The sequence below is a fragment of the Geotrypetes seraphini genome, chromosome 14, assembly GCF_902459505.1.
Source record: "Geotrypetes seraphini chromosome 14, aGeoSer1.1, whole genome shotgun sequence".
In the NCBI taxonomy this organism is placed as follows: Eukaryota; Metazoa; Chordata; class Amphibia; order Gymnophiona; family Dermophiidae; genus Geotrypetes; species Geotrypetes seraphini.
The window spans coordinates 13,372,343-13,391,267 of NC_047097.1; the positions used below are offsets into that span (position 1 = coordinate 13,372,343).

Below are 18,925 nucleotides of genomic sequence, written 5' to 3' on the forward strand. Positions count from 1 at the left end.
CTCTTAACATCAAGAGATATCCCGACAGGCCCTGTTTCGCCCTTTGGCTGCATCAGGGGATTATCTAAAAAGATAAAGTACATCTTATTATTTAGTTTAAATGCTAGGATAGAGTGGTGCACATTCTTTTGAATAGAAACCCGGAAGTAACCACGATTGGTGATTTCTTCCGTGTTTCTTAGACGATGATTGGTGCAGAGCATTCCTCTTTATAAGCTCAGTAGAACGCCGAGCCACCATTTCTTTAGTTGAAAATCATTGAAGCGGTGGCTCATAATTCTAAGTAAGTAGATTCACAATGGGGTTTTTTATAGAATAAAATAAGGAACTAAATAATAAGATGTACTTTATCTTTTTAGATAATCCCCTGATGCAGCCAAAGGGCGAGAGGAGAGAGTCAGTGAGGGGGCAGGGCACATGAATAATAACCACCACCCCACCCATCTTATATTCGAGTCAACCTTTTTCCTCCTTTTGGGGAAGAAAAGAGTACCTTGTCTTATATTCGAATTGACTTATATTCGAGTATATTGTATACAGTAGCAAATTTCTAGATTAACTGAATAAATTAGATTTTTAAATACTCTGTTATTATTTACTGCAAATTTGTGGAAAAAACCTGCTGTAACTCCTTGTTACATTTCTAGGCAAAATTTCTCAATTACAATATCTAATATGTTAAATCAATTACATTATTAATTTGGAGTCTGCATTTTTATAGGGATCAAATAGTTGGTACAGATAATGGAAGCATACATTTGGAAGCGCAACATGTGTTTACCAGCCGGCGGCAAATATGTGAAGAAACAGAAAATCCAGACAGCAGAGATTCTCAAGAGGTAAAAATAGATAGAATCTAGTAATCTGAGAACTGGGTGATTTCCTATGTTCAAGACGTTATTATTTCGTTTTGCAGAGTTGGGAAATTATAACTGAAGATGAGGCTTCTATATACAACAATCAAAGTCTTCAGGCATCTTCTAAGCATAATAATTTTGATGTGCATGCTCATCTTGTAGAAGAATTAAACACACGACTCAGTACTTCTGGAAATCTCTCCAATGGACAGCTGAGTTCCTGCACTGTAAGAAATTATATATTTACTTTTAAAGCAATACCCAAGAAAACGAAGGAAAAAATGAAGACCTTTGAAAAAAAATGTCAACCAGAATAAAACTATAACCAAGAAGGTAATATTTAACTAATAAAATAGGGAGAAAAAGGCCTCAGAAGTCAATGGCAATATACTTTATAACCACATAACAATACAATGTCTAACTATACTATTGCCCAATTTGACTCCATTTTCATTCATTGGCCAAAAATTTCCAATGCTTAAACATGATAAATTATTCTTTTTATATTTTATGTGTATATAGTCACTCAGAAAGATCCAATAACATAACTCTTATATATAAAAACATCCAAAAGATAAAAAATGAGCACTTATTTATCCCAGTGGAGGCTGCAGCTTCACCAGGGGATTTCTCTTTGTGCTCAAAATCTATAAAGAACAAATAAGTCAATAGCAGATTAACATATTATGATCAGTTAAGTCAACTTAACATACTCAAGGCAGTTATGACCAATTTGTGTGGTGTTGGTGCTCAAAATGGTGCCAACACTTCTTAAAATGCTAATGCATAGATTGATGTCATTATGTCATCAAAGGAAATAAAGGTTTATCCTTAGACAAGCAGGCAGCATATTCTCACATGGACTGCCTGCACTGCACATGCACAAGTGCCTTCCTGCCTGCCGCCAGCTCACAAGGTCATCAGTTTTTAGTTTTCCACAGACTAAAGAAAATGTATCTCTTGTTTCTCCGTCGAGTTGCCTTCCTGTCTCTATTTTTTATAAACATTTTCAACTATTTCTAGTTGCTGTTCTTTTCTTTTCAAAAATAAGTAATCTAGAAAAGTAAAAGGAAAATTAACATTTGGACTTTATTCAAACTTCATTCGAAGTTCAGCAGCCTTCATACAATTTTCCATCCTTACTTCCTGCTGTGATCATCGATGGCCTTGTTTGCATGAAAGAAATTTGCATATAATGGAGGCAGTGTATACAAATTTCTTTCATGCATATTCATTGTGGATATCCTGAAAACCTGACTGGCAAGGGGGTACTCAAGAACTGAGTGGAAAAACATTGAATTAGAAAAGGAGAGCTACTATTGATTTGTCAAAAATTTTTCTTCTTTTATTTCTGTATTATAGGTCTGGGGTTGGACTTCCAGCGACTGGGACTGGCTGGAACCGATAGACATCGATACTTCCATCTACTTGCATAGGTGGCATATTAGCATCAACTCCGGTTGATGCATGTCTTTCTGTAACTGATGTTTCTACCATGTCAACGCAAATGCATCACAGCGGAAAATGCCATGCCAATTAAGCATCGAGTCCATTTGATGCATGGCTTCATGGGTGATACAGGTTGTCATTTCTAAAGTGCATTGCTTTTTCAGGCATTCACGCTTTGACGCCTGTGGCACCTTCAATACCACTTGATGTTACATGGTCATGGTGCCTCCTCTTCACAAGTCTCAACAGCATCGAGTCCCTTGATGCAGACCGAACAGCGATGCTATCATTTTCCACCCTTGCAGGTTTCTCTCCTTCACGGTATGCATCCTCATCGAGGTCATGCATTCCAAGACAACCTGCTGCACTGATGGTACCAGCTGTTGAGCCATTGGTACCGGCGCATGCTTTCAGGGAGAAACTCAATGAGTTCTTCCAAGGGGAGCTTGGTGGAAAAAAAAAAGCAACTCCCTAGGTACCGTCCCAGCCTAAGCATTCCACTAAGAGGTCTCAGAGTATTGTTTTCATCTATCCATTGGAGCATCATGCTACTTCTCATGGATCTTCTGAGAGGCATCGTCGCTCTCCTCATTGACATTCTACCTCCAAACATCGATCTTCACATTGACATTCTAACTCATTTCATTGTTTTCCATCGAGGCATCAATCCACTATTTCGAAGCATGACACCAAGATACCTCATGGCGTTGATCTCCTGATTCAAAGTGAATAGCTGTTCTTCAAGAGTCGGTCTGTATCCAGAGGACACCGATACTCCCAATCCAACTCTTACTGCATCGAGCATTATTGAAGCATCATTGTCTGCACTTCAAATGTCTGACTGCTCATCTCTTGTTTCCCAATGTATGAATGGTCTGGACTTGTTCACGCAGAGACTAGTGGGGGAATCTAACATGGGTGTAGAGCCTGTCAAGTTAGATTCCTTACCATGATTTTAGACAATACAAAACCAAATGGTCCTTGAATGATTTTCTGAGTTATCCTTTCAACATGCTTAACTAGCATCGCTCCATGTTGAAACTGTCTTTCCATACTGCTTCAGGATTCCACCGTGGGTATAGAGCCTGTAAGGTGATCTTTTCTGTTGTCTGGCTACAAACATGCAAAATAATAGGGACGAAATGTGAGGTTATTAAATTTGCAGATGACACCAAAGTCTGCAGCAGGGTTAGAACCACGGAAGACTGTGAAGACCTGCAAAGGGACCTAACGAGACTGGAAGAGTGGGCAAAAATGTGGCAAATGAGCTTTAATATAGAAAAATGCAAGGTCATGCATGTAGAGAAAAATAACCCGATGTTCAGCTACAAAATGGGGGGGATCATTGCTAGGGGTAAGTAACCTTGAAAGAGACCTGGGTGTGTTGGTGGATACAACAATGAAAGCATCGGCACAATGTGCGACAGCCTCAAAGAAAACAAACAGAATGTTGAGTATCATCAAAAAGGGTATCACGACCAGGACGAAGGAAGTCATCATGCCGCTGTATCGTGCAAAGGTGCGCCCGCATCTGGAGTACTGCGTCCAGTACTGGTCGCCGTACCTCAAAACGGACATGGTGATACTTGAGGGAGTCCAGAGAAGAGCGACTAAATTGGTAAGAGGTATGGAAAACTTTTCATACGCTGACAGGTTGGAAAAGCTGGGGCTATTCTCCCTGGAAAAGCGGAGACTTAGAGGGGACATGATAGAAATCTTTAAAATCCTGAAAGGCATAGAGAAGGTAGACAGGGACAGATTCTTCAGACTTTGGGGAACCACAAGTACAAGGGGGCACTCGGAGAAATTGAAAGGGGATAGGTTTAGAACAAATGCTAGGAAGTTCTTCTTTACTCAGAGGGTGGTGGACACATGGAACGCGCTCCCAGAGGTTGTGATAGGGCAGAGCACGCTATGGGGGTTCAAGGAAGGTTTAGATAAATTCCTGAAGGATAAGGGGATTGAGGGGTACAGGTAGAAGTAGAGATAGGTTATAGGAAAAGTCATGGACACCTAACAGGTCATGGACCTGATGGGCCGCCGTGGGTGCGGACTGCTGGGCATGATGGACCTCTGGTCTGACCCAACGGAGGCAACTTCTTATGTTCTTATAAGTGACAGAATCTAACATGGGTGTAGAGCCTGTTAAGTTAGATTCCTTTCTTATGCAGATGATATTTTCATATTGATAGAGATAGATCTGGATACTACTGACCTAGTATCTAAAGTGAATCTCTGTATATTAAAACTTCAAGCCTGGGCTCAGTCGGTCCGGATGAAGTTTAATACATCTAAAACCAAATTAATATGGTTAGGCCCAAAATTGGATTGTCTTCCCCTTTCTGTAGCTTTGGTTTCTGGATCCTCCTTACAGATTGAGTTTTTTGCCAAGGTTTTCAGAGTCCTCTTTGACTCCTCTCTCTCGTTTAAGAATCAATTAACTCTGTGGTCAAGAAATGTTTTTTTAACCTGCGTTTGTTGAGGAAGATCAGACACCTCTTTCATCATCGTCATTTTTCCATATTAGTTAAGTCAATTATATTATCTCGCCTCGATTACTACAATGTTATCTACCTCAGTACCACAAAAACTTGTCTTTATAGATTGCAACTGATTCAAAATACTGCTGCAAAATTGATCTTTGGGAAACGTAAATTTGATCATGTGACTCCGTTGCTCCAGAGTCTCCATTGGCTCCCGGTTTATTTTAGAGTTCAATTTAAATGTGCTTGTGTTTGGTATCTTTACTCCTCTCCTTCCTTTATCTTGGAATGCTTACAGACTTTCTTTTGCAAGAGGTAACCAACAATTTAAATTATCTCTTCCTTCCAAAAAAAGGATTAAAGGAGTCAAGATTTTTTGTCAGTCTCTGATCTTTAAGTTTTCTCAACTTTGGAATGATCTTCCATTTCTTTTAAGGAATTCCAGCTCACTTCAATTTTTTTGCAAATCTTTAAAAACTACTTTATTTGCTTAACACTTTGAAAATTAATTTCCTGAAATTTAGTCTTATTTTTTTGGGTTTTTTTTGTTAAGTTAATTATTGTAAACCGAGTCGAGCTTTCTTAGAATGATGACTCAGTATATAAAACCAAGCATATGACCCAATCCTGCTTCAGGGGCCTGGCATCTAAGACAGGCCGCAGTTTCACGGAACCCAGAAAGGTGAGCCCTCCGAGGAGAAATGTACAAACGAAGGACTAATTTATAATGTTGCTCCCAAAAGGTGGTATATTTGCAAAGGGCAGGCAACCTACGAACAGCCTGCAAAAGTAGATCATCAGGTAACGCTACAACCAGGTCACGGGCCCAAGCATCCCGCAATTTAGAATAATCAAACAAGGGGGACTCATCCTTCAAGTGGCGATGATGGAATTATAGGGGAACGGGAAGTTGAGGACCAATAGTAAAAGCCGTAGACAACAGCTCCTGGCAAGAAGCCGTAAGGAACCAGAGGGTAAAGAATTAAGGTAATGATGAATTTGCATATAGGCAAAATAATCAGTGGGCGGGAGGTGAAATTCATTGTTCAACTGAGCAAAGGATTTAATTTTTCCATCATCATCAACCAATTGAAAAACATAATAAATGCCCCTTGTTTCCCACCGAGCAAAGTTCAGCTCATCCAGCCCAGGGAGAAAGGAGCTATTAAAGCAGATAGGCAAAAAGGGAGTAACAGAAGCAGAAAGAGAGTGAAATTTGCAGACCCAGTGCCAAACCTTCCGCAAGGGACGATGCAGCACCCTACTAGAGAGAGGGTCAGGGAAAGAAGAGGGAATAGAATGAAGGAATGCACTAAAATGAATAGTCCGAAAACAGGAAAGTTCTAAAGTGGTGATGGTAAAAGCAGAAGTACCCCTGAAAAAATCATTAATATGGTGCATACCACAGCCAATAGTCAAATAGCGAAGATTCAACAAACCCAGGCCACCCTTGTACCACGGAGCCGCCGCCCAAATGTAAGGGAGACGAGGCCGCTTCCCAGCCCAAAGAAATCACTGAACCAAGCGTTCCAGGCGGCGTTCATCCCGAGAAGTCAAATAAAGAGGAAGGACCTGAAAAACATATAACCAACATGGAACAATGAGCCTATTATAAAGATGCACCTGACCCAAAAGTAAAAATGGGAGGGTTCCCCAAAGCTGCAGTTTATTCTGAAGAGCCAGAAACAACGGATCCACATTCAAACGATACAGACTAGATAAGTCCAAGGGGATAATCACCCCCAAATATTTCAGTGTAGAGTCCGCCCAACGAAGAGGGAACATGCCCCTCCATGTAGTGCGCAACTCAGGGGGAGAAGGCAAGGCAAAGGACTTATCCAAATTAAGAGAAAGATCAAAAGGTATGCGAATGGTAATGTCATCTGCATAACTGTAGATGGTAATGCCTAGATTATCTAGGTATGTTTCGAGAGATGCAGTGCATAGGTTGAAGAGAGTAGGGGATAGCGGGGATCCTTGTGGTACGCCGCAAAGGTTGGACCAAGGTTCAGATTTTTCTTTATCTGATTTTACTCTGTATGTTCTGGATTTTAGGAAGCCTTCAAACCAAGAGTATACTTTATCTGAGATGACTTTTGCATCCAAAATTTGCATTAGGATGTTATGGTCTACCAGGTCAAATGCTGCAGTAAGGTCTAGTTGTATGAGAAGCATTTTTTTTCCTGTGCTGAGGTGTTGCCTGGCTGTATCAGTGAGGGAGCCTAGTAATATGTCTGTGCTGAAGTTGGATCTGAAGCCAGATTGCGTGGGGTGAAGTATATTATGATCATCTAGATAGTTGGTGAAGTGTTTTGGCTACTAGTCCTTCTGTCAGTTTGACATATAGAGGTATTGAGGCAATGGGTCTGTAGTTGGATGGTTGGTCTGTTGGTCCTTTTGGATCTTTTTGGATTAGGGTGGTGATGATTTTGCTGAGGTCAGTTAACCTTGGCTTTACTCCACTGCTTGGAAATCATCACCAGGAATGCTGCTGTTCAATTTGCTCAATAGTTGTAGCTTAAAGAAATAATTTTTCACAGTAGCCCCGACTTGAGTCTTAAATAATAAATTCAAAAGTACCAATCTGTAAATGTACAAAGTCTTTGAATCTAAGATGAGATTTTTCAACGAAGGACTTGCAACTTTCAGTCCATGTGGCATTTTCAACAAAACATTTACAATTAAGTTAAAGCCAGTACAATTGATGAAGTAGTAATCTACTAACATTCTAAAAGATAAAAATTCCAAATTTAAATATTTTACAACACAGACCAAGCATACAAAATTCTAGAAGCCCAAACCAAAAGATACAGCACCAATAAATACTATTATCCCCAAAATTTGGACTAATCAGATTTTTTTTAAAAAATTAAAATTAAAATGCATGTTATCACTGGACTTACAGAGTAGGAATATTAGGCCAAATAACTCCATAATCTCCCACCATCTCAGCATTGCAGGAAGGCTGGAGTAATGGTATTTGATAATTCATGCTATTCTTGATCCACGTTGATGTAATGTGAAGCATTTCCTTCCTTCACGGAGATATGAATGAGAATTGAGGGAAAGAGATGTATCTTTCCAAATATTCTAGTTTTAAGTTTCAAGTTTTGTTAGGATTTTATATACCACCTATCAAGGTTATCTAAGCAGTTTAACAATCTCTCTCCTTCTAGGAAAATGAGGGTTTATGATCCCTTTTCAGTGAATATACTTATATTTGGAGGAACCATGCTTTGCTTGTGGTTAATATTTAAATGTTTGTTTCTGATTGTTAGGTGGCTTGAGATGAAAATTGTATGTGGTTACATTATATACTGTGATTTTGAGAGTCTTATTAATTATCTTGTAACCAGCTCTTTAGCAAGAGATCAAATGGAATAAACTGAATAGAATAATTTTCTCTAGCATTCTAATTGTTATGTACTTGGCCTCATGAAAATTAATGTAAGATTTTTTTTTTCTCCTAAACTCTCTTATTTCTGCTTATAAACGTTTACAGATGGCGCTTATAGATAAACATAGTTTTCTTGCTGCTACTTCTGAAATATTTTACAATGCCTTGCAAAAATCTTCAGATTTGTGGCACTTTAATTCCCAATAGCAAACTATTTGGACTGAGCTGGAAAGTTCAGTGATACAGGTAGAAACTACTGAGATTAAAATGAATTAGTGTGCAAATTAAGTTTTTTTTCTTCTTGTTTCAAGAACCATTCCAGGAGAAGAGAGAGTCTTCAAACATATACGCATGAAGAACTTCCTACATTACCAATTGTAAGGGTCTTATTTACAATACACTTTTTTATAATTTGCTTCCGTAATAGCTATAGTACTCTTGTTTAATGCTTTCTCTGAGGACAAGTAGGATTTAATAACCTTACATGTGGGTGACATCATACAACAGAAACTATACAGGAACATTGTCCAGCTTGTTAACAGTGTTTTAGAATGTTGTATGACATGTGCATGCATCTTCCCATTTGCTTCTGTCATACAGAACCTAGCCAGGCAACCAGTATACCACAAAGCAAATAAATCAGACATTTCTGTACTCCCCTCTGCTTGCATCAAAATTTATCTTTCTGTAATGCTCAAAAGGCTTTCCAAGATTAATTGTCCAATCTCGTAATTCTGATTCAGACAGACAACCTGGTTGCAGTGTACTATATCAGCAAGCATGGAAAGACAGGATTCATACCTCCCTATATGTTTAATCATCAAATACAAATGGGGTCTTTGCCCTCCTCACTCAAGCAAGCTCAAATTGTGGTCTTTCCTAAACAAAGTAGAAAGCCCATTGAGGTTGAATCTTATCATCTTATCTCCCTTCTCTTTTGTGAGGCAAAATTATTGGCTAATAGATTGGCCATCCAATTACCTCTCTTGATTGTGCAGCCTCAAGTGGGATTTTTACAAGGTAGAATGGCAGTTAAAATATCCGACTGATATTATCTTTGTTGGAATTAGTCCACCATCATAAATTTCCTTCTCTCTTGATAAAGTTTTGATGCAGAGAAGGCTTTCGACAGAGTATATTGAGAGTTTGTTTGGAGTGCTAGAAAAGTATGGTATAGATGATAATAATAATAACAGTTTATATACCGCAGGACCATGAAGTTCTATGCGGTTTACAAAGATTAAAAGATGGTACAAGTTGAATGAACTTAACAGAGGTGAAAGAATTCAAGGGAACCATTATTGAAAAGAAAGAGTTATATGGGTCAGTTGTCTAGATACTTCAGGAACAGATATGTTTTTAGGCGTTTCCTAAATTCCCCATAAGTGGAAGGCGTGAGCAATTGTTCTAGATCTTTACCCATAATGCTGCTTGGTGTGAGAGAAGATATTGGTGGTATCTTTTGAGTTTACATCCTCTAACTGGAGGGGAAAAGAAGTTCAGGTGTGTGCTTCTCTTATGTCTGTTGGCTAAGAAGGAAAAAAAGTCAGTTATGTATTGAGGGGCAAGGCCATATAATGTTTTAAAGCAGAAACAGGTGAACTTAAACTTTATGCATGCCTCCATCGGTAGCCAGTGCAGCTGTCGGTAGTAAGGTGTCACGTGGTTGAACTTCCTCAGCCCAAAAATCAGTTTGACCGCTGCATTTTGTATTAGTTGTAATCGTCGCATATTATTTTGGGAACTTGCTAAATAGGCGATGTTACAGTAATCAAGTTGACTCAGAACAAGGGATTGTACTAGAATTCTAAATGCTAACATATCAAAATATGCTCTAATGGATTGAAGTTTCCATAAAGTGAAGAAACCCTTACTGATCAAGGAGTCCACTTGGTCTTTCATGGTTAGGCACTGATCTAGTGTTACACCCAATACCTTCATAGTAGTCTGAATAGGATAACTAATTTTGTTGATGCATAATGGTGTTTTGGTGTCAAGCAGATGTGGTGAGGCTACAAAAAAAAATTTTTTTTTCTGAATTAAGTTTCAGTTTGAATTCAGTCATCCATTGCTCCATCAAATTTAGTGCTTCTGATGCTTTGGGAGTAACTTCCGAGAGAGAATTAGCAAATGGGATGATGATCGTAAAGTCATCTGTATAACTGAATAATTTTATCCCCACTTGGGTCAATTGCGCGCCTAGTGAGGACATGTAGATATTGAAAAGCAATGGGTATAGTGGTGACCCTTGCGGTATGCCAGATGGATTGCTCCAGGTGTCGAAGAGATCATAATTGAAACGTACTTGGTAAGTACGGGATATAAGGAAGCCTCAAAACCAGTTCAGTACCTCTTCCCTAATACCAATAGCATCCAGGCATTGTAGCATTTTCCCATGGTCCTCTAGGTCAAAGACGGAGCTCATATCAAACTGCATGATCAGGGCATTAAGGCCTTGCTGAAAAGAGGCATAGATTATCTAAGATAGCCGCGATTACTGTCTCAGTACTGAACAGAGGTCTGAAACCGGATTGAGTTTCGTGTAAGAGAGAGAACTGATCAAGATATTCCATCAGTTGGGTATGTACTAATCCCTCCATGATTTTTACAATAAGTGGGATGGATGCTATTGGTCTATAATTGGTTACCAGTTCTGATGATCCTTTGTTATTTTTTGGAACTGGGATTATTATTATGTGACCGTTATTTGCGAGGAACTTTCCATTTTTTTAGGTTGTGGGTTAAGTAATGCAGCAGAGATAGTTTAAAGTCTAGTGGAGCCGTTTTAATAATTTCTGGGGGACATGAGTCCAGAGGGCAGTGAGATTTGAAGAGTATTTGTTATATAGTTTGATATAATTATTCCATTCCGGATCATGAAAGGAACTCCAGATCATGTCTACTGGTATTTCGTTTCCTTGTATGTTAGCTATTTGGTGATCATTAGTGTCATTAGTTGAACAGTTGTTTCTTAGATTTTTGAATCAAAGTGCTGTGCTAAATCATTTGCTGAAGGTAGATTAATAGTGTGTACAAGTTGAGTGTGACGTGTGGTGTCAAACAAATTGGTAGCCAAGTTGAACAGCTCCTTTGTATTGATTCCTTTTGAGCTAGTGCTAGGTAAGTCGATTTTGGAAGAGTAGAATGCTTTACGTTTGTCTTTTAACAGTTTGTAGATTTTTATGTTAGATCTCCAGTTGTTACGGTCTGATGATTCTCCTGTTTTTTTCCAAATTCTTTCTAGTCGTCTTACTAGTTGTTTCATTTTTAAAAGTTCAGTGTCAAACCATTTGTTGTATTTGTTTACGCAGCTTTTACTAATTCATTTGGGGGCAATTTTATCTAAAATGGATGTGCTAGTTTTCGTCCAGTGATCCCAAAAATAGACTCCTTCACCTGTCTCCTCTTGTAGTTCATATTGTGACCAGTATTCTTCTGGATTAATATAACCTCTTGTGTGATGCTCTCTTTTTATCTTTGGATGTGTTTTAGATTTTAAATGGGTCCAGTTTAACTTGAAGTAATAAGTAAAATGGTCAGACCAGATATCGTGACACCAGGTGCCATCAGGTAGAGAGATGGCAGGGTCTGAGATTTCCTTTGTGGACATAGCTACTACATCTAAGTGATGACCTTTTTCATGTGTTTGTGTGGGTGAAGGGAGGTTGTAATTGAGTAGGGAGAGAAAGTTTTTTAATTCTTTCATATCTGGATTGTCCTCTTCGTCTAGGTGTATGTTTATGTCACCTGTGATGATATTGTAGGAAGGAATAATAGAATTATGTAGAACAAATTCACAAAAGTCCTCTTTGGCTTTTTTGGTGGGACATAGAATAATATGCAAGATAGGGATTCTTCTAGTTCCTTACTACTGTTTTTATAGGCTAATATTTCTAATTGATTGGTCATTTTGGAATCCAGTAGTGCAAGCTCAAATCCTTTCTTAAGAATAATTGCTAATCCTCTCCCTTTTTTACCCTCATGGTTTAGCATAAGGATTTTAAAATTATCTGGTAGAAAATCAATTATTATTGGATCGTTTTCAGATAATAGCCATGTTTCGGTTAGGAAAAGACAGGCTATTTGCTTTCTGATGATCCAGTCTTTAATTAGAAAAGCTTTATTCCTGACAGATCTAGTATTAAGATATGCACAGGGGATAGAAGCGGATGTGATAGGTTTGGTAGGAGTAGTGGTTCTAATAGGTTTTACTTCCCTTATTCTTTTTTTAAGGCTTCGTCGGTGTTTTCCTTTATTTGAGATTACATTAATGTGATTTATCCTGTCTTCTTGTGGATTAATTATGTATTGGATTGATAAATCAGGGTATTGGATTGAGTGTAATTGTGGATAGAGGGAGTTAACCTCTTTAATGCTGACGCTTATTAGATAGAACAATGAGATCAATAGGAAATAGGTAGTGTGTCCCTTCTTGTCACAATAACTATATTAGTTAAACAGATTAAGATAATGTAGATTGATACTGCTCTTAGGATGGTATGGATAAATATAGTTCTTAAGATGTAGCCAGTAATAGTAGCAATCAACTTTAGCAAAATCTTGATAGAAGTACTTTAGTTAAAAACCTTAGTTGGTCGCTGTTGTTGGTGGGAGTAGACAGGCGGACAGGAACTGGTGGTCGGCTCTGGCTGCTGCGGTTGTAAGGGTTCCCAGCCTATTCTTGGGGGCGAAGGACACTCATGTGCCCGGCCCAGTAAGCGGAGAGGCAGCTTGGGAGCTCTGAAGTCTTTGTTCTTGGCGCGGGTCGTTGGTAACCTCATGGAGCTGACACTCTTCAATATTGATGTGAAGATCTACATGCAGTGCAGTAATTTATCTAACTATCGGTCTGGTTTGCAAGGACCAGTATCGCATCGAGGTGCGAGGTGGTAGCTGTCTGGTCTGCAGCAGGTCGGTCGGCTTCCTGGCAGTCGCTTCACAAAGGCGCGCATTAAGGCGCACGCGTCTTTGCCATGCGCACTGGCCGTTAGATGGTTTTTTTGGGGGAAACAATTAAGGCTCTTTATCATGATCCTTGAACAAGGGTAGGTGTTAATGGTGTCCAGTCAGTTATCTTACTTTTTCTTCTAACTTTAGACCCTCTTATCATGGAAATCCTTTGCAGTCCAGAAATTGTTGGTGTCACTATAGGGGCTCAAACTTTCAAAATTGCTGCCTTTGCAGATGATCTGCTAGTCCATATCACACCCCCTAGATTATCCTTACCCACTTCGCTGGAAAGCTTCACTGAATATGGGAACTTCTCTGGGTTTAAACTTAATATGGATAAATCGGAGGCTCTAGCAACTAATGACAGGTTACAACAACAATGGAGCCCTAGTTTCTGTCTGCGTTGTATGGTGGGTCATTTTAATTATATATTGGCATTAATTTACCATCAAACCCTCACAGATTGTACCAAGTGAATATCCCCTTCCTTCCTTAGCAACTGCAGCAGATGAATCCAGAGACTAGTGGGATAGCACACATCTACCAACAAGTGGCGATAGAGAAACAGGTGGTCTCATTGACTGGCACACCTCCTGTATCTTCAGTATGCTCTATCTCCAACAGGCGGACAGTCACTATTCAACTAGCTCCCCAATTCTGGCTGTGACTGGACAATTAATTTTCTCCTGTTGAGATTTCTCTTCAGTGAGACAGGGTGTCTGACTGAACTATGCCGGCTTTGGAAGTTATACCTAGACCCCCACAGGTCCCTGCTCCACACTCACCTCCGGTGGATTGAGGGATATTGGTGATTCTCTTACTTTTTTCTTCTTTCCCACTAAAAAAAAGAGAACAAAGTTGCTGTAACTTGGACTGTGCTTCTCTGACAGTCTACAGTCTACAACTACTAGTCTTAACAACTTTCCTGTCAGTTTGGGTGAGAGGAATTTTAGTTTTACTTTGTTTATTGTTTCTGCTGGTTTAGACAACTTTCCTGTCAATTCGTGTGAGAGTAATTTAAGTTTTTTAACTTTATTTATCTGCCGGTTTGTGTCTATCAGTTTGGGTGAGAGGTGTTTAACTTTTCACTTTATTTATTGTGTCTGCCGGTTTGGGTTTCTTATGCGAATTAGTTATTTTTTGTCGGTGGTTTGTGGGAGCTGTGCACGTTAACATTGTCAGCATAGCAGGAGTGAAAAGGTGTTTATGTTGTAGGAAGCGCCGAACACCATCGTGCCTGTGTGCTGCGGCTGAACAGAAGCTGCAGGGAGGAATTTCACTTGCCGACTGACACTGCTTTTTCCCACCCAGTTGCAGCGTGGCCCAGCTCCTCTACACTTGCGGCGATGAGCGGTACTTGGCTGAGATTGCAGGGAGCTTTGCAGCTATAATTTGTATGGTGCCAGAGGAACTGGGCCTTTCCCTTGCGCAGGAGGCATGCGGGGTTTTCTTTTTTAAAATATAACAGTGTCTTGGTCTTGGAGAATAAAAACTACAAGGGCAGCATCTATGAGACAGACTTTTTTTGTTGCATAGAGCTTTATGGACCCCAGTTCATTTACAGAAGTTGGATAGTTAAAGGTCCAATGGATGCTGGCATTGTGGTTTAGAAGCTGGGACATTAGATCATTTGATATTTTTCTGTCCCTATATAAATACCTTTTGGAAGTTAATTTGGCCCCAAATTAATTCTTTGTTAGAAAATCATGTTGGACTTCCATATGATACTGTATTATTTGGTACATCAATGAGATTTATTTAAAAGCCAAATTTCAGCGAATAATAATAGACTTTTATTAATATTAAGAGGGGTTGCCATTCAGCAGATTACAGGAAATTGGAAAGATTATACTAAACTAAATTATACTTTTTCGTGGAATTCAGTATGCCATATTTATAAAATGGAAAGGGTGCTTGCTACACAACAAGGTAATTATAATAAGTTTAAAAAGATTTGGGGGCCATTGATTATTTATTCTAATGATCAGACATCTTAAACACCTCCGTATTGGAAAAGATAGAGGGAGGGTGGGAGTATGAATGATAAGAATTGATAATTGTTAATTATTAGTATATGGGAGGGAGGGGTGGGATTCTTTTATATTTATGTATTGGAAGATTACAAATAAGATTGTCAAGTGATTAATTAATATATTTCTGATGGATTATTGTACACTTGTTGTAATTTTTGAAAATGAATGAAGATTTATTTAAAAAAAAAAAAAATATATATATATATATATAACAGTGCCACGACATTCATGTCCTCCTTTCCTGGGGCTGGATTCCTTGCCATGTGCCGCAACCGCTGTGTTGTCGGGGTCAGGTGCGTCAGAAAGGATAGGGTAGGCTTCTGCAGTGCCGCTTCAGTCAGGCTCGGTAGGTTTTTCTCCCGAGTTTAATAGATGCACAACATTTTCTAAATCCCATGGGGCCCATCCTGGTTCACCTATGGGCACTATGGAGGGTGCCTCGGTTCAGTGCTCAGCTGCCCAGTTTCAATTTGTCTCTGGACTGGGGCAACAGGAGACAAATTGCAGCTCAGGAAGTTTAACGGCAGGAAAATGCTCGGGTCTAAGTAAGGATATTTCCTACTACCTCCTGGGGTATCTGTCTGGTGAAAATATGCATAATTTACAATATCAGTTTCGGCATATGCCATTTGATATAGCCACCGCCTCCACTACATTTTCAAAGGGGATTGTAGTACTGGCAGCATTTTGTCACAAAGAGGGGATTCAAGTACCTCTTTTTCTAGATGACTGATTCGGGCATCTTCCAAATAGCACAGTTTGACAGTGACACAAACGTGTGATTTCTCTTCAATCTTTGGAGTGGATCTTCAAATTTCCAAAGAGCTCTCTTATTCCGTCCCAATCATTACACATCTCGGGGGATTCTTCGACATGAAGGTGGAGAATCTGCTTCTTCCCAGAGACTGGGGTGACAAGTTAGTCTCAGGTTCGCCTTCTTCAGTCACCCAGACCGAGAGTATGGGATTATGTACGGGTTCTAGGCTCCATGGTGGCAACTCTGAAAGTGGGGCCTTGGGCTCGCTATAGCAGTCACGTCTGTTCCGGTAGCTCCTGGAATCTCAAGGCTGCAATCATAGTCTCTAGTGGAATCCTCATACATAACTAAGTATAAGTTGCTGGCGCAGCAAGATCAATCTGTTCAGACTTATTGCTGGATTGTCTCATAGTCATCAAGGATATCAGTCTGTTGGATTGGGAGGCTTAGTGTCTTCAATCCTCAGCGCAAGGAGTCTGGTCAATCTTCTGGAGTTGTAGATAATCAGGTGTTTCAAGCCATGTTTCGGGGCTATCCAATAAGGGTCTTTTAAGACAGTGTCAACGGCAGTGGCATTTTTCAGGAGCCAGAGCGGCATGCCCAGTCCTTGGTTGCCCTGCAAGGCAATGGTCCTCCTTCGGTAGGCAATAGCTCATCTTTCTCTTCTCTCAGCAGATAACATTGCGGGACAGGAAAAATGTTTAGACAGATTTCCTCAGCGAGAATCTTCACCATTCCAGAAATTGGGAATTCTCCGCTCAGGCTTTTCAGCTCATTGTGTAGAGGTGAGATCTCCTAGAACTAGAACTTATGGCCACTTCTCAAAATGCAAAGCTTCCTTGGTTCTTCAGCAGCTGCAAGGAGCAGGAGTCAGATACGTTCTCTTTACTGGCCTCTACGTTGTCATCTTTAAGTGTTTCCCCTTTCACGATGATTGGATGTGTGTTTCATTTCATGGCTCGCTTTTATGGTATGGTGATCCTTGTAGCTCCAGATTTTCTGCTCCGTCTATGCTATGCGGTTCTGAAGGGCTTGTTGGTGGGCGAGCCATTATGGTTCCCAGTACCTCCGGATTTGTTCACCCAGGGCGATCAACATGGAACGTCGTCCCACTTTGGTCTTAAAAAAATCACGGCTAAGGCATAAGGATTATTCTTTCTTTTTTGAAAGAAGGGTAGCCAAGGGCTTAGCGTATAATTCCCTTCAGCTTCAAGTGGCAACCATTGATTGTTACAGGGGTCAGGTGTCTCACTCTTTGCTTGCTTTTCAATCGGTTCGGTTCCTCAAAGGGGTACAACATTTTCGTCAACCTGTTTAAAAAACCTGTCCGAACTAAAGTCTTAAAATGGGAGATTACAAAAGGCCCTGTTTGAATATAAGAACATAAGAATTTCCACCGCTGGGTCAGACCAGTGGTCCATCATGCCCAGCAGTCCGCTCACGCGGCGGCCCTCTGGTCAAACACCAGCACCCTAACCGAGACTAGCCCTACCAGCGCACGTTCTTATTCAGCAGGAACTTGTCTAACTTTGTCTTGAACCCCTGGAGGGTGTTTTCCCCTATAACAGCCTCTGGAAGAATGTTCCAGCTTTATACCACTCTCTGGATGAAGAAGAACTTCCTTACGTTTGTACGGAATCTATCCCCTTTCAACTTTAGAGAGTGCCCTCTCGTTCTCCCTACCTGGGAGAGGGTGAACAACCTGTCCTTATCTACTAAGTTTATCCACTTCAGTACCTTGAATGTTTCGATCATGTCCCCTCTCAATCTTCTCTGTTTGAGGGAGAAGAGGCCCAATTTCTCTAATCTTTCGCTGTTCGGCAGCCCCTCCAACTCCTTAACCATCTTAATCGCTCTTCTCTGGACCTTTTCGAGTAGTACCGTGTCCTCCTTCATGTACAGCAACCAGTGCTGGACGCAGTACTCAGCTGAGGGCGCACCATGGCCTAGTACAGCGGCATGATAACCTTCTCTGATCTGTTCGTGATCCCCTTCTTTATCATTCCTAGCATTCTGTTTGCTTTTTGCCGCTGCCGCACATTGTGTGGACGGCTTTATGGACTTGTCAATCAGAACTCCCAAGTCCCTTTCCTGGGAGGTCTCTCCAAGTACTGCCCCGGACTTCCTGTTTTCGTGCATGAGATTTTTTGTTACCGACATACATCACTTTACACTTATCCACGTTGAACCTCATCTGCCATGTCGATGCCCATTCCTCGAGCCTGATTATGTCACGTTGCAGATCTTCGCAATCCCCCTGCATCTTCACTACTCTGAATAACTTTGTATCGTCCGCAAATTTAATCACCTTGCTCATACCTATGTCCAGATCATTTATAAAGATGTTAAAGAACACAGGTCCAAACACCGAGCCCTGCGGCACCACACTGGTGATGCTCTTCCAGTCCAAATATTGTCCATTTACCCCCACTCTCTGTTTCCTATGCTCCAGCCAGTTTTTAATCCACGTGAGTATTTCACCCTCGATTCCATGGCTCGCAATTTTCTGAAGTAGTCGTTCATGCAGTACGGTAAGCAACTATCCAGAGGGGGGGGGAGTCGCTACTCAACTTCTGTGCCCGAGGTAAGTACTCACCTTGCAAACGATTCTTTAAGCACCAAATCAGTTCAGATGGGAAACTGCCCTCGGGAGCCCAGCAGTCACAGGGTATGGAGGGTTATGTAGGTTAATGCACGCAGTTTGGGCAATAAAATTTTGGAATTAGAGACTGAAATAATGACTGCTGACCTGGACATAGTAGCAATTTCTGAGACTTGGTTCACAGATTCTTATGGGTGGGATATGGCTAAACCGGGTTACATCTTGCTCCGTCAAGATAGAGAGGGCAAGGTAGGGGGAGGGGTGGAACTGTACACCAGAGAAGGCATCAAAACTACGAGAATCACAGATGTCAAATCCTTCTGGGTTAATCTGGCCAGAGGCAACGATAAATGTCTGTACCTTGGTGTAATATACAGACCTCCAAGACAGCAGGAAG

The 18,925-nt window shown here is 40.4% G+C and overlaps 1 protein-coding gene across 6 annotated transcripts in view; it reads left to right on the plus strand.

Annotated features, from left to right (window-relative positions):
* NEDD4 (NEDD4 E3 ubiquitin protein ligase) overlaps positions 1-18,925 on the plus strand; it is a 319,682-nt gene that overhangs the window by 198,223 nt on the left and 102,534 nt on the right. For all 6 annotated transcript variants that reach the window (XM_033919613.1, XM_033919614.1, XM_033919612.1 and 3 more), the window contains 3 exons: positions 722-839; positions 917-1,084; positions 8,498-8,563. In XM_033919613.1, the coding sequence (XP_033775504.1) occupies positions 722-839; positions 917-1,084; positions 8,498-8,563 (352 nt within the window). The remainder of the gene's footprint in view (positions 1-721; positions 840-916; positions 1,085-8,497; positions 8,564-18,925) is intronic.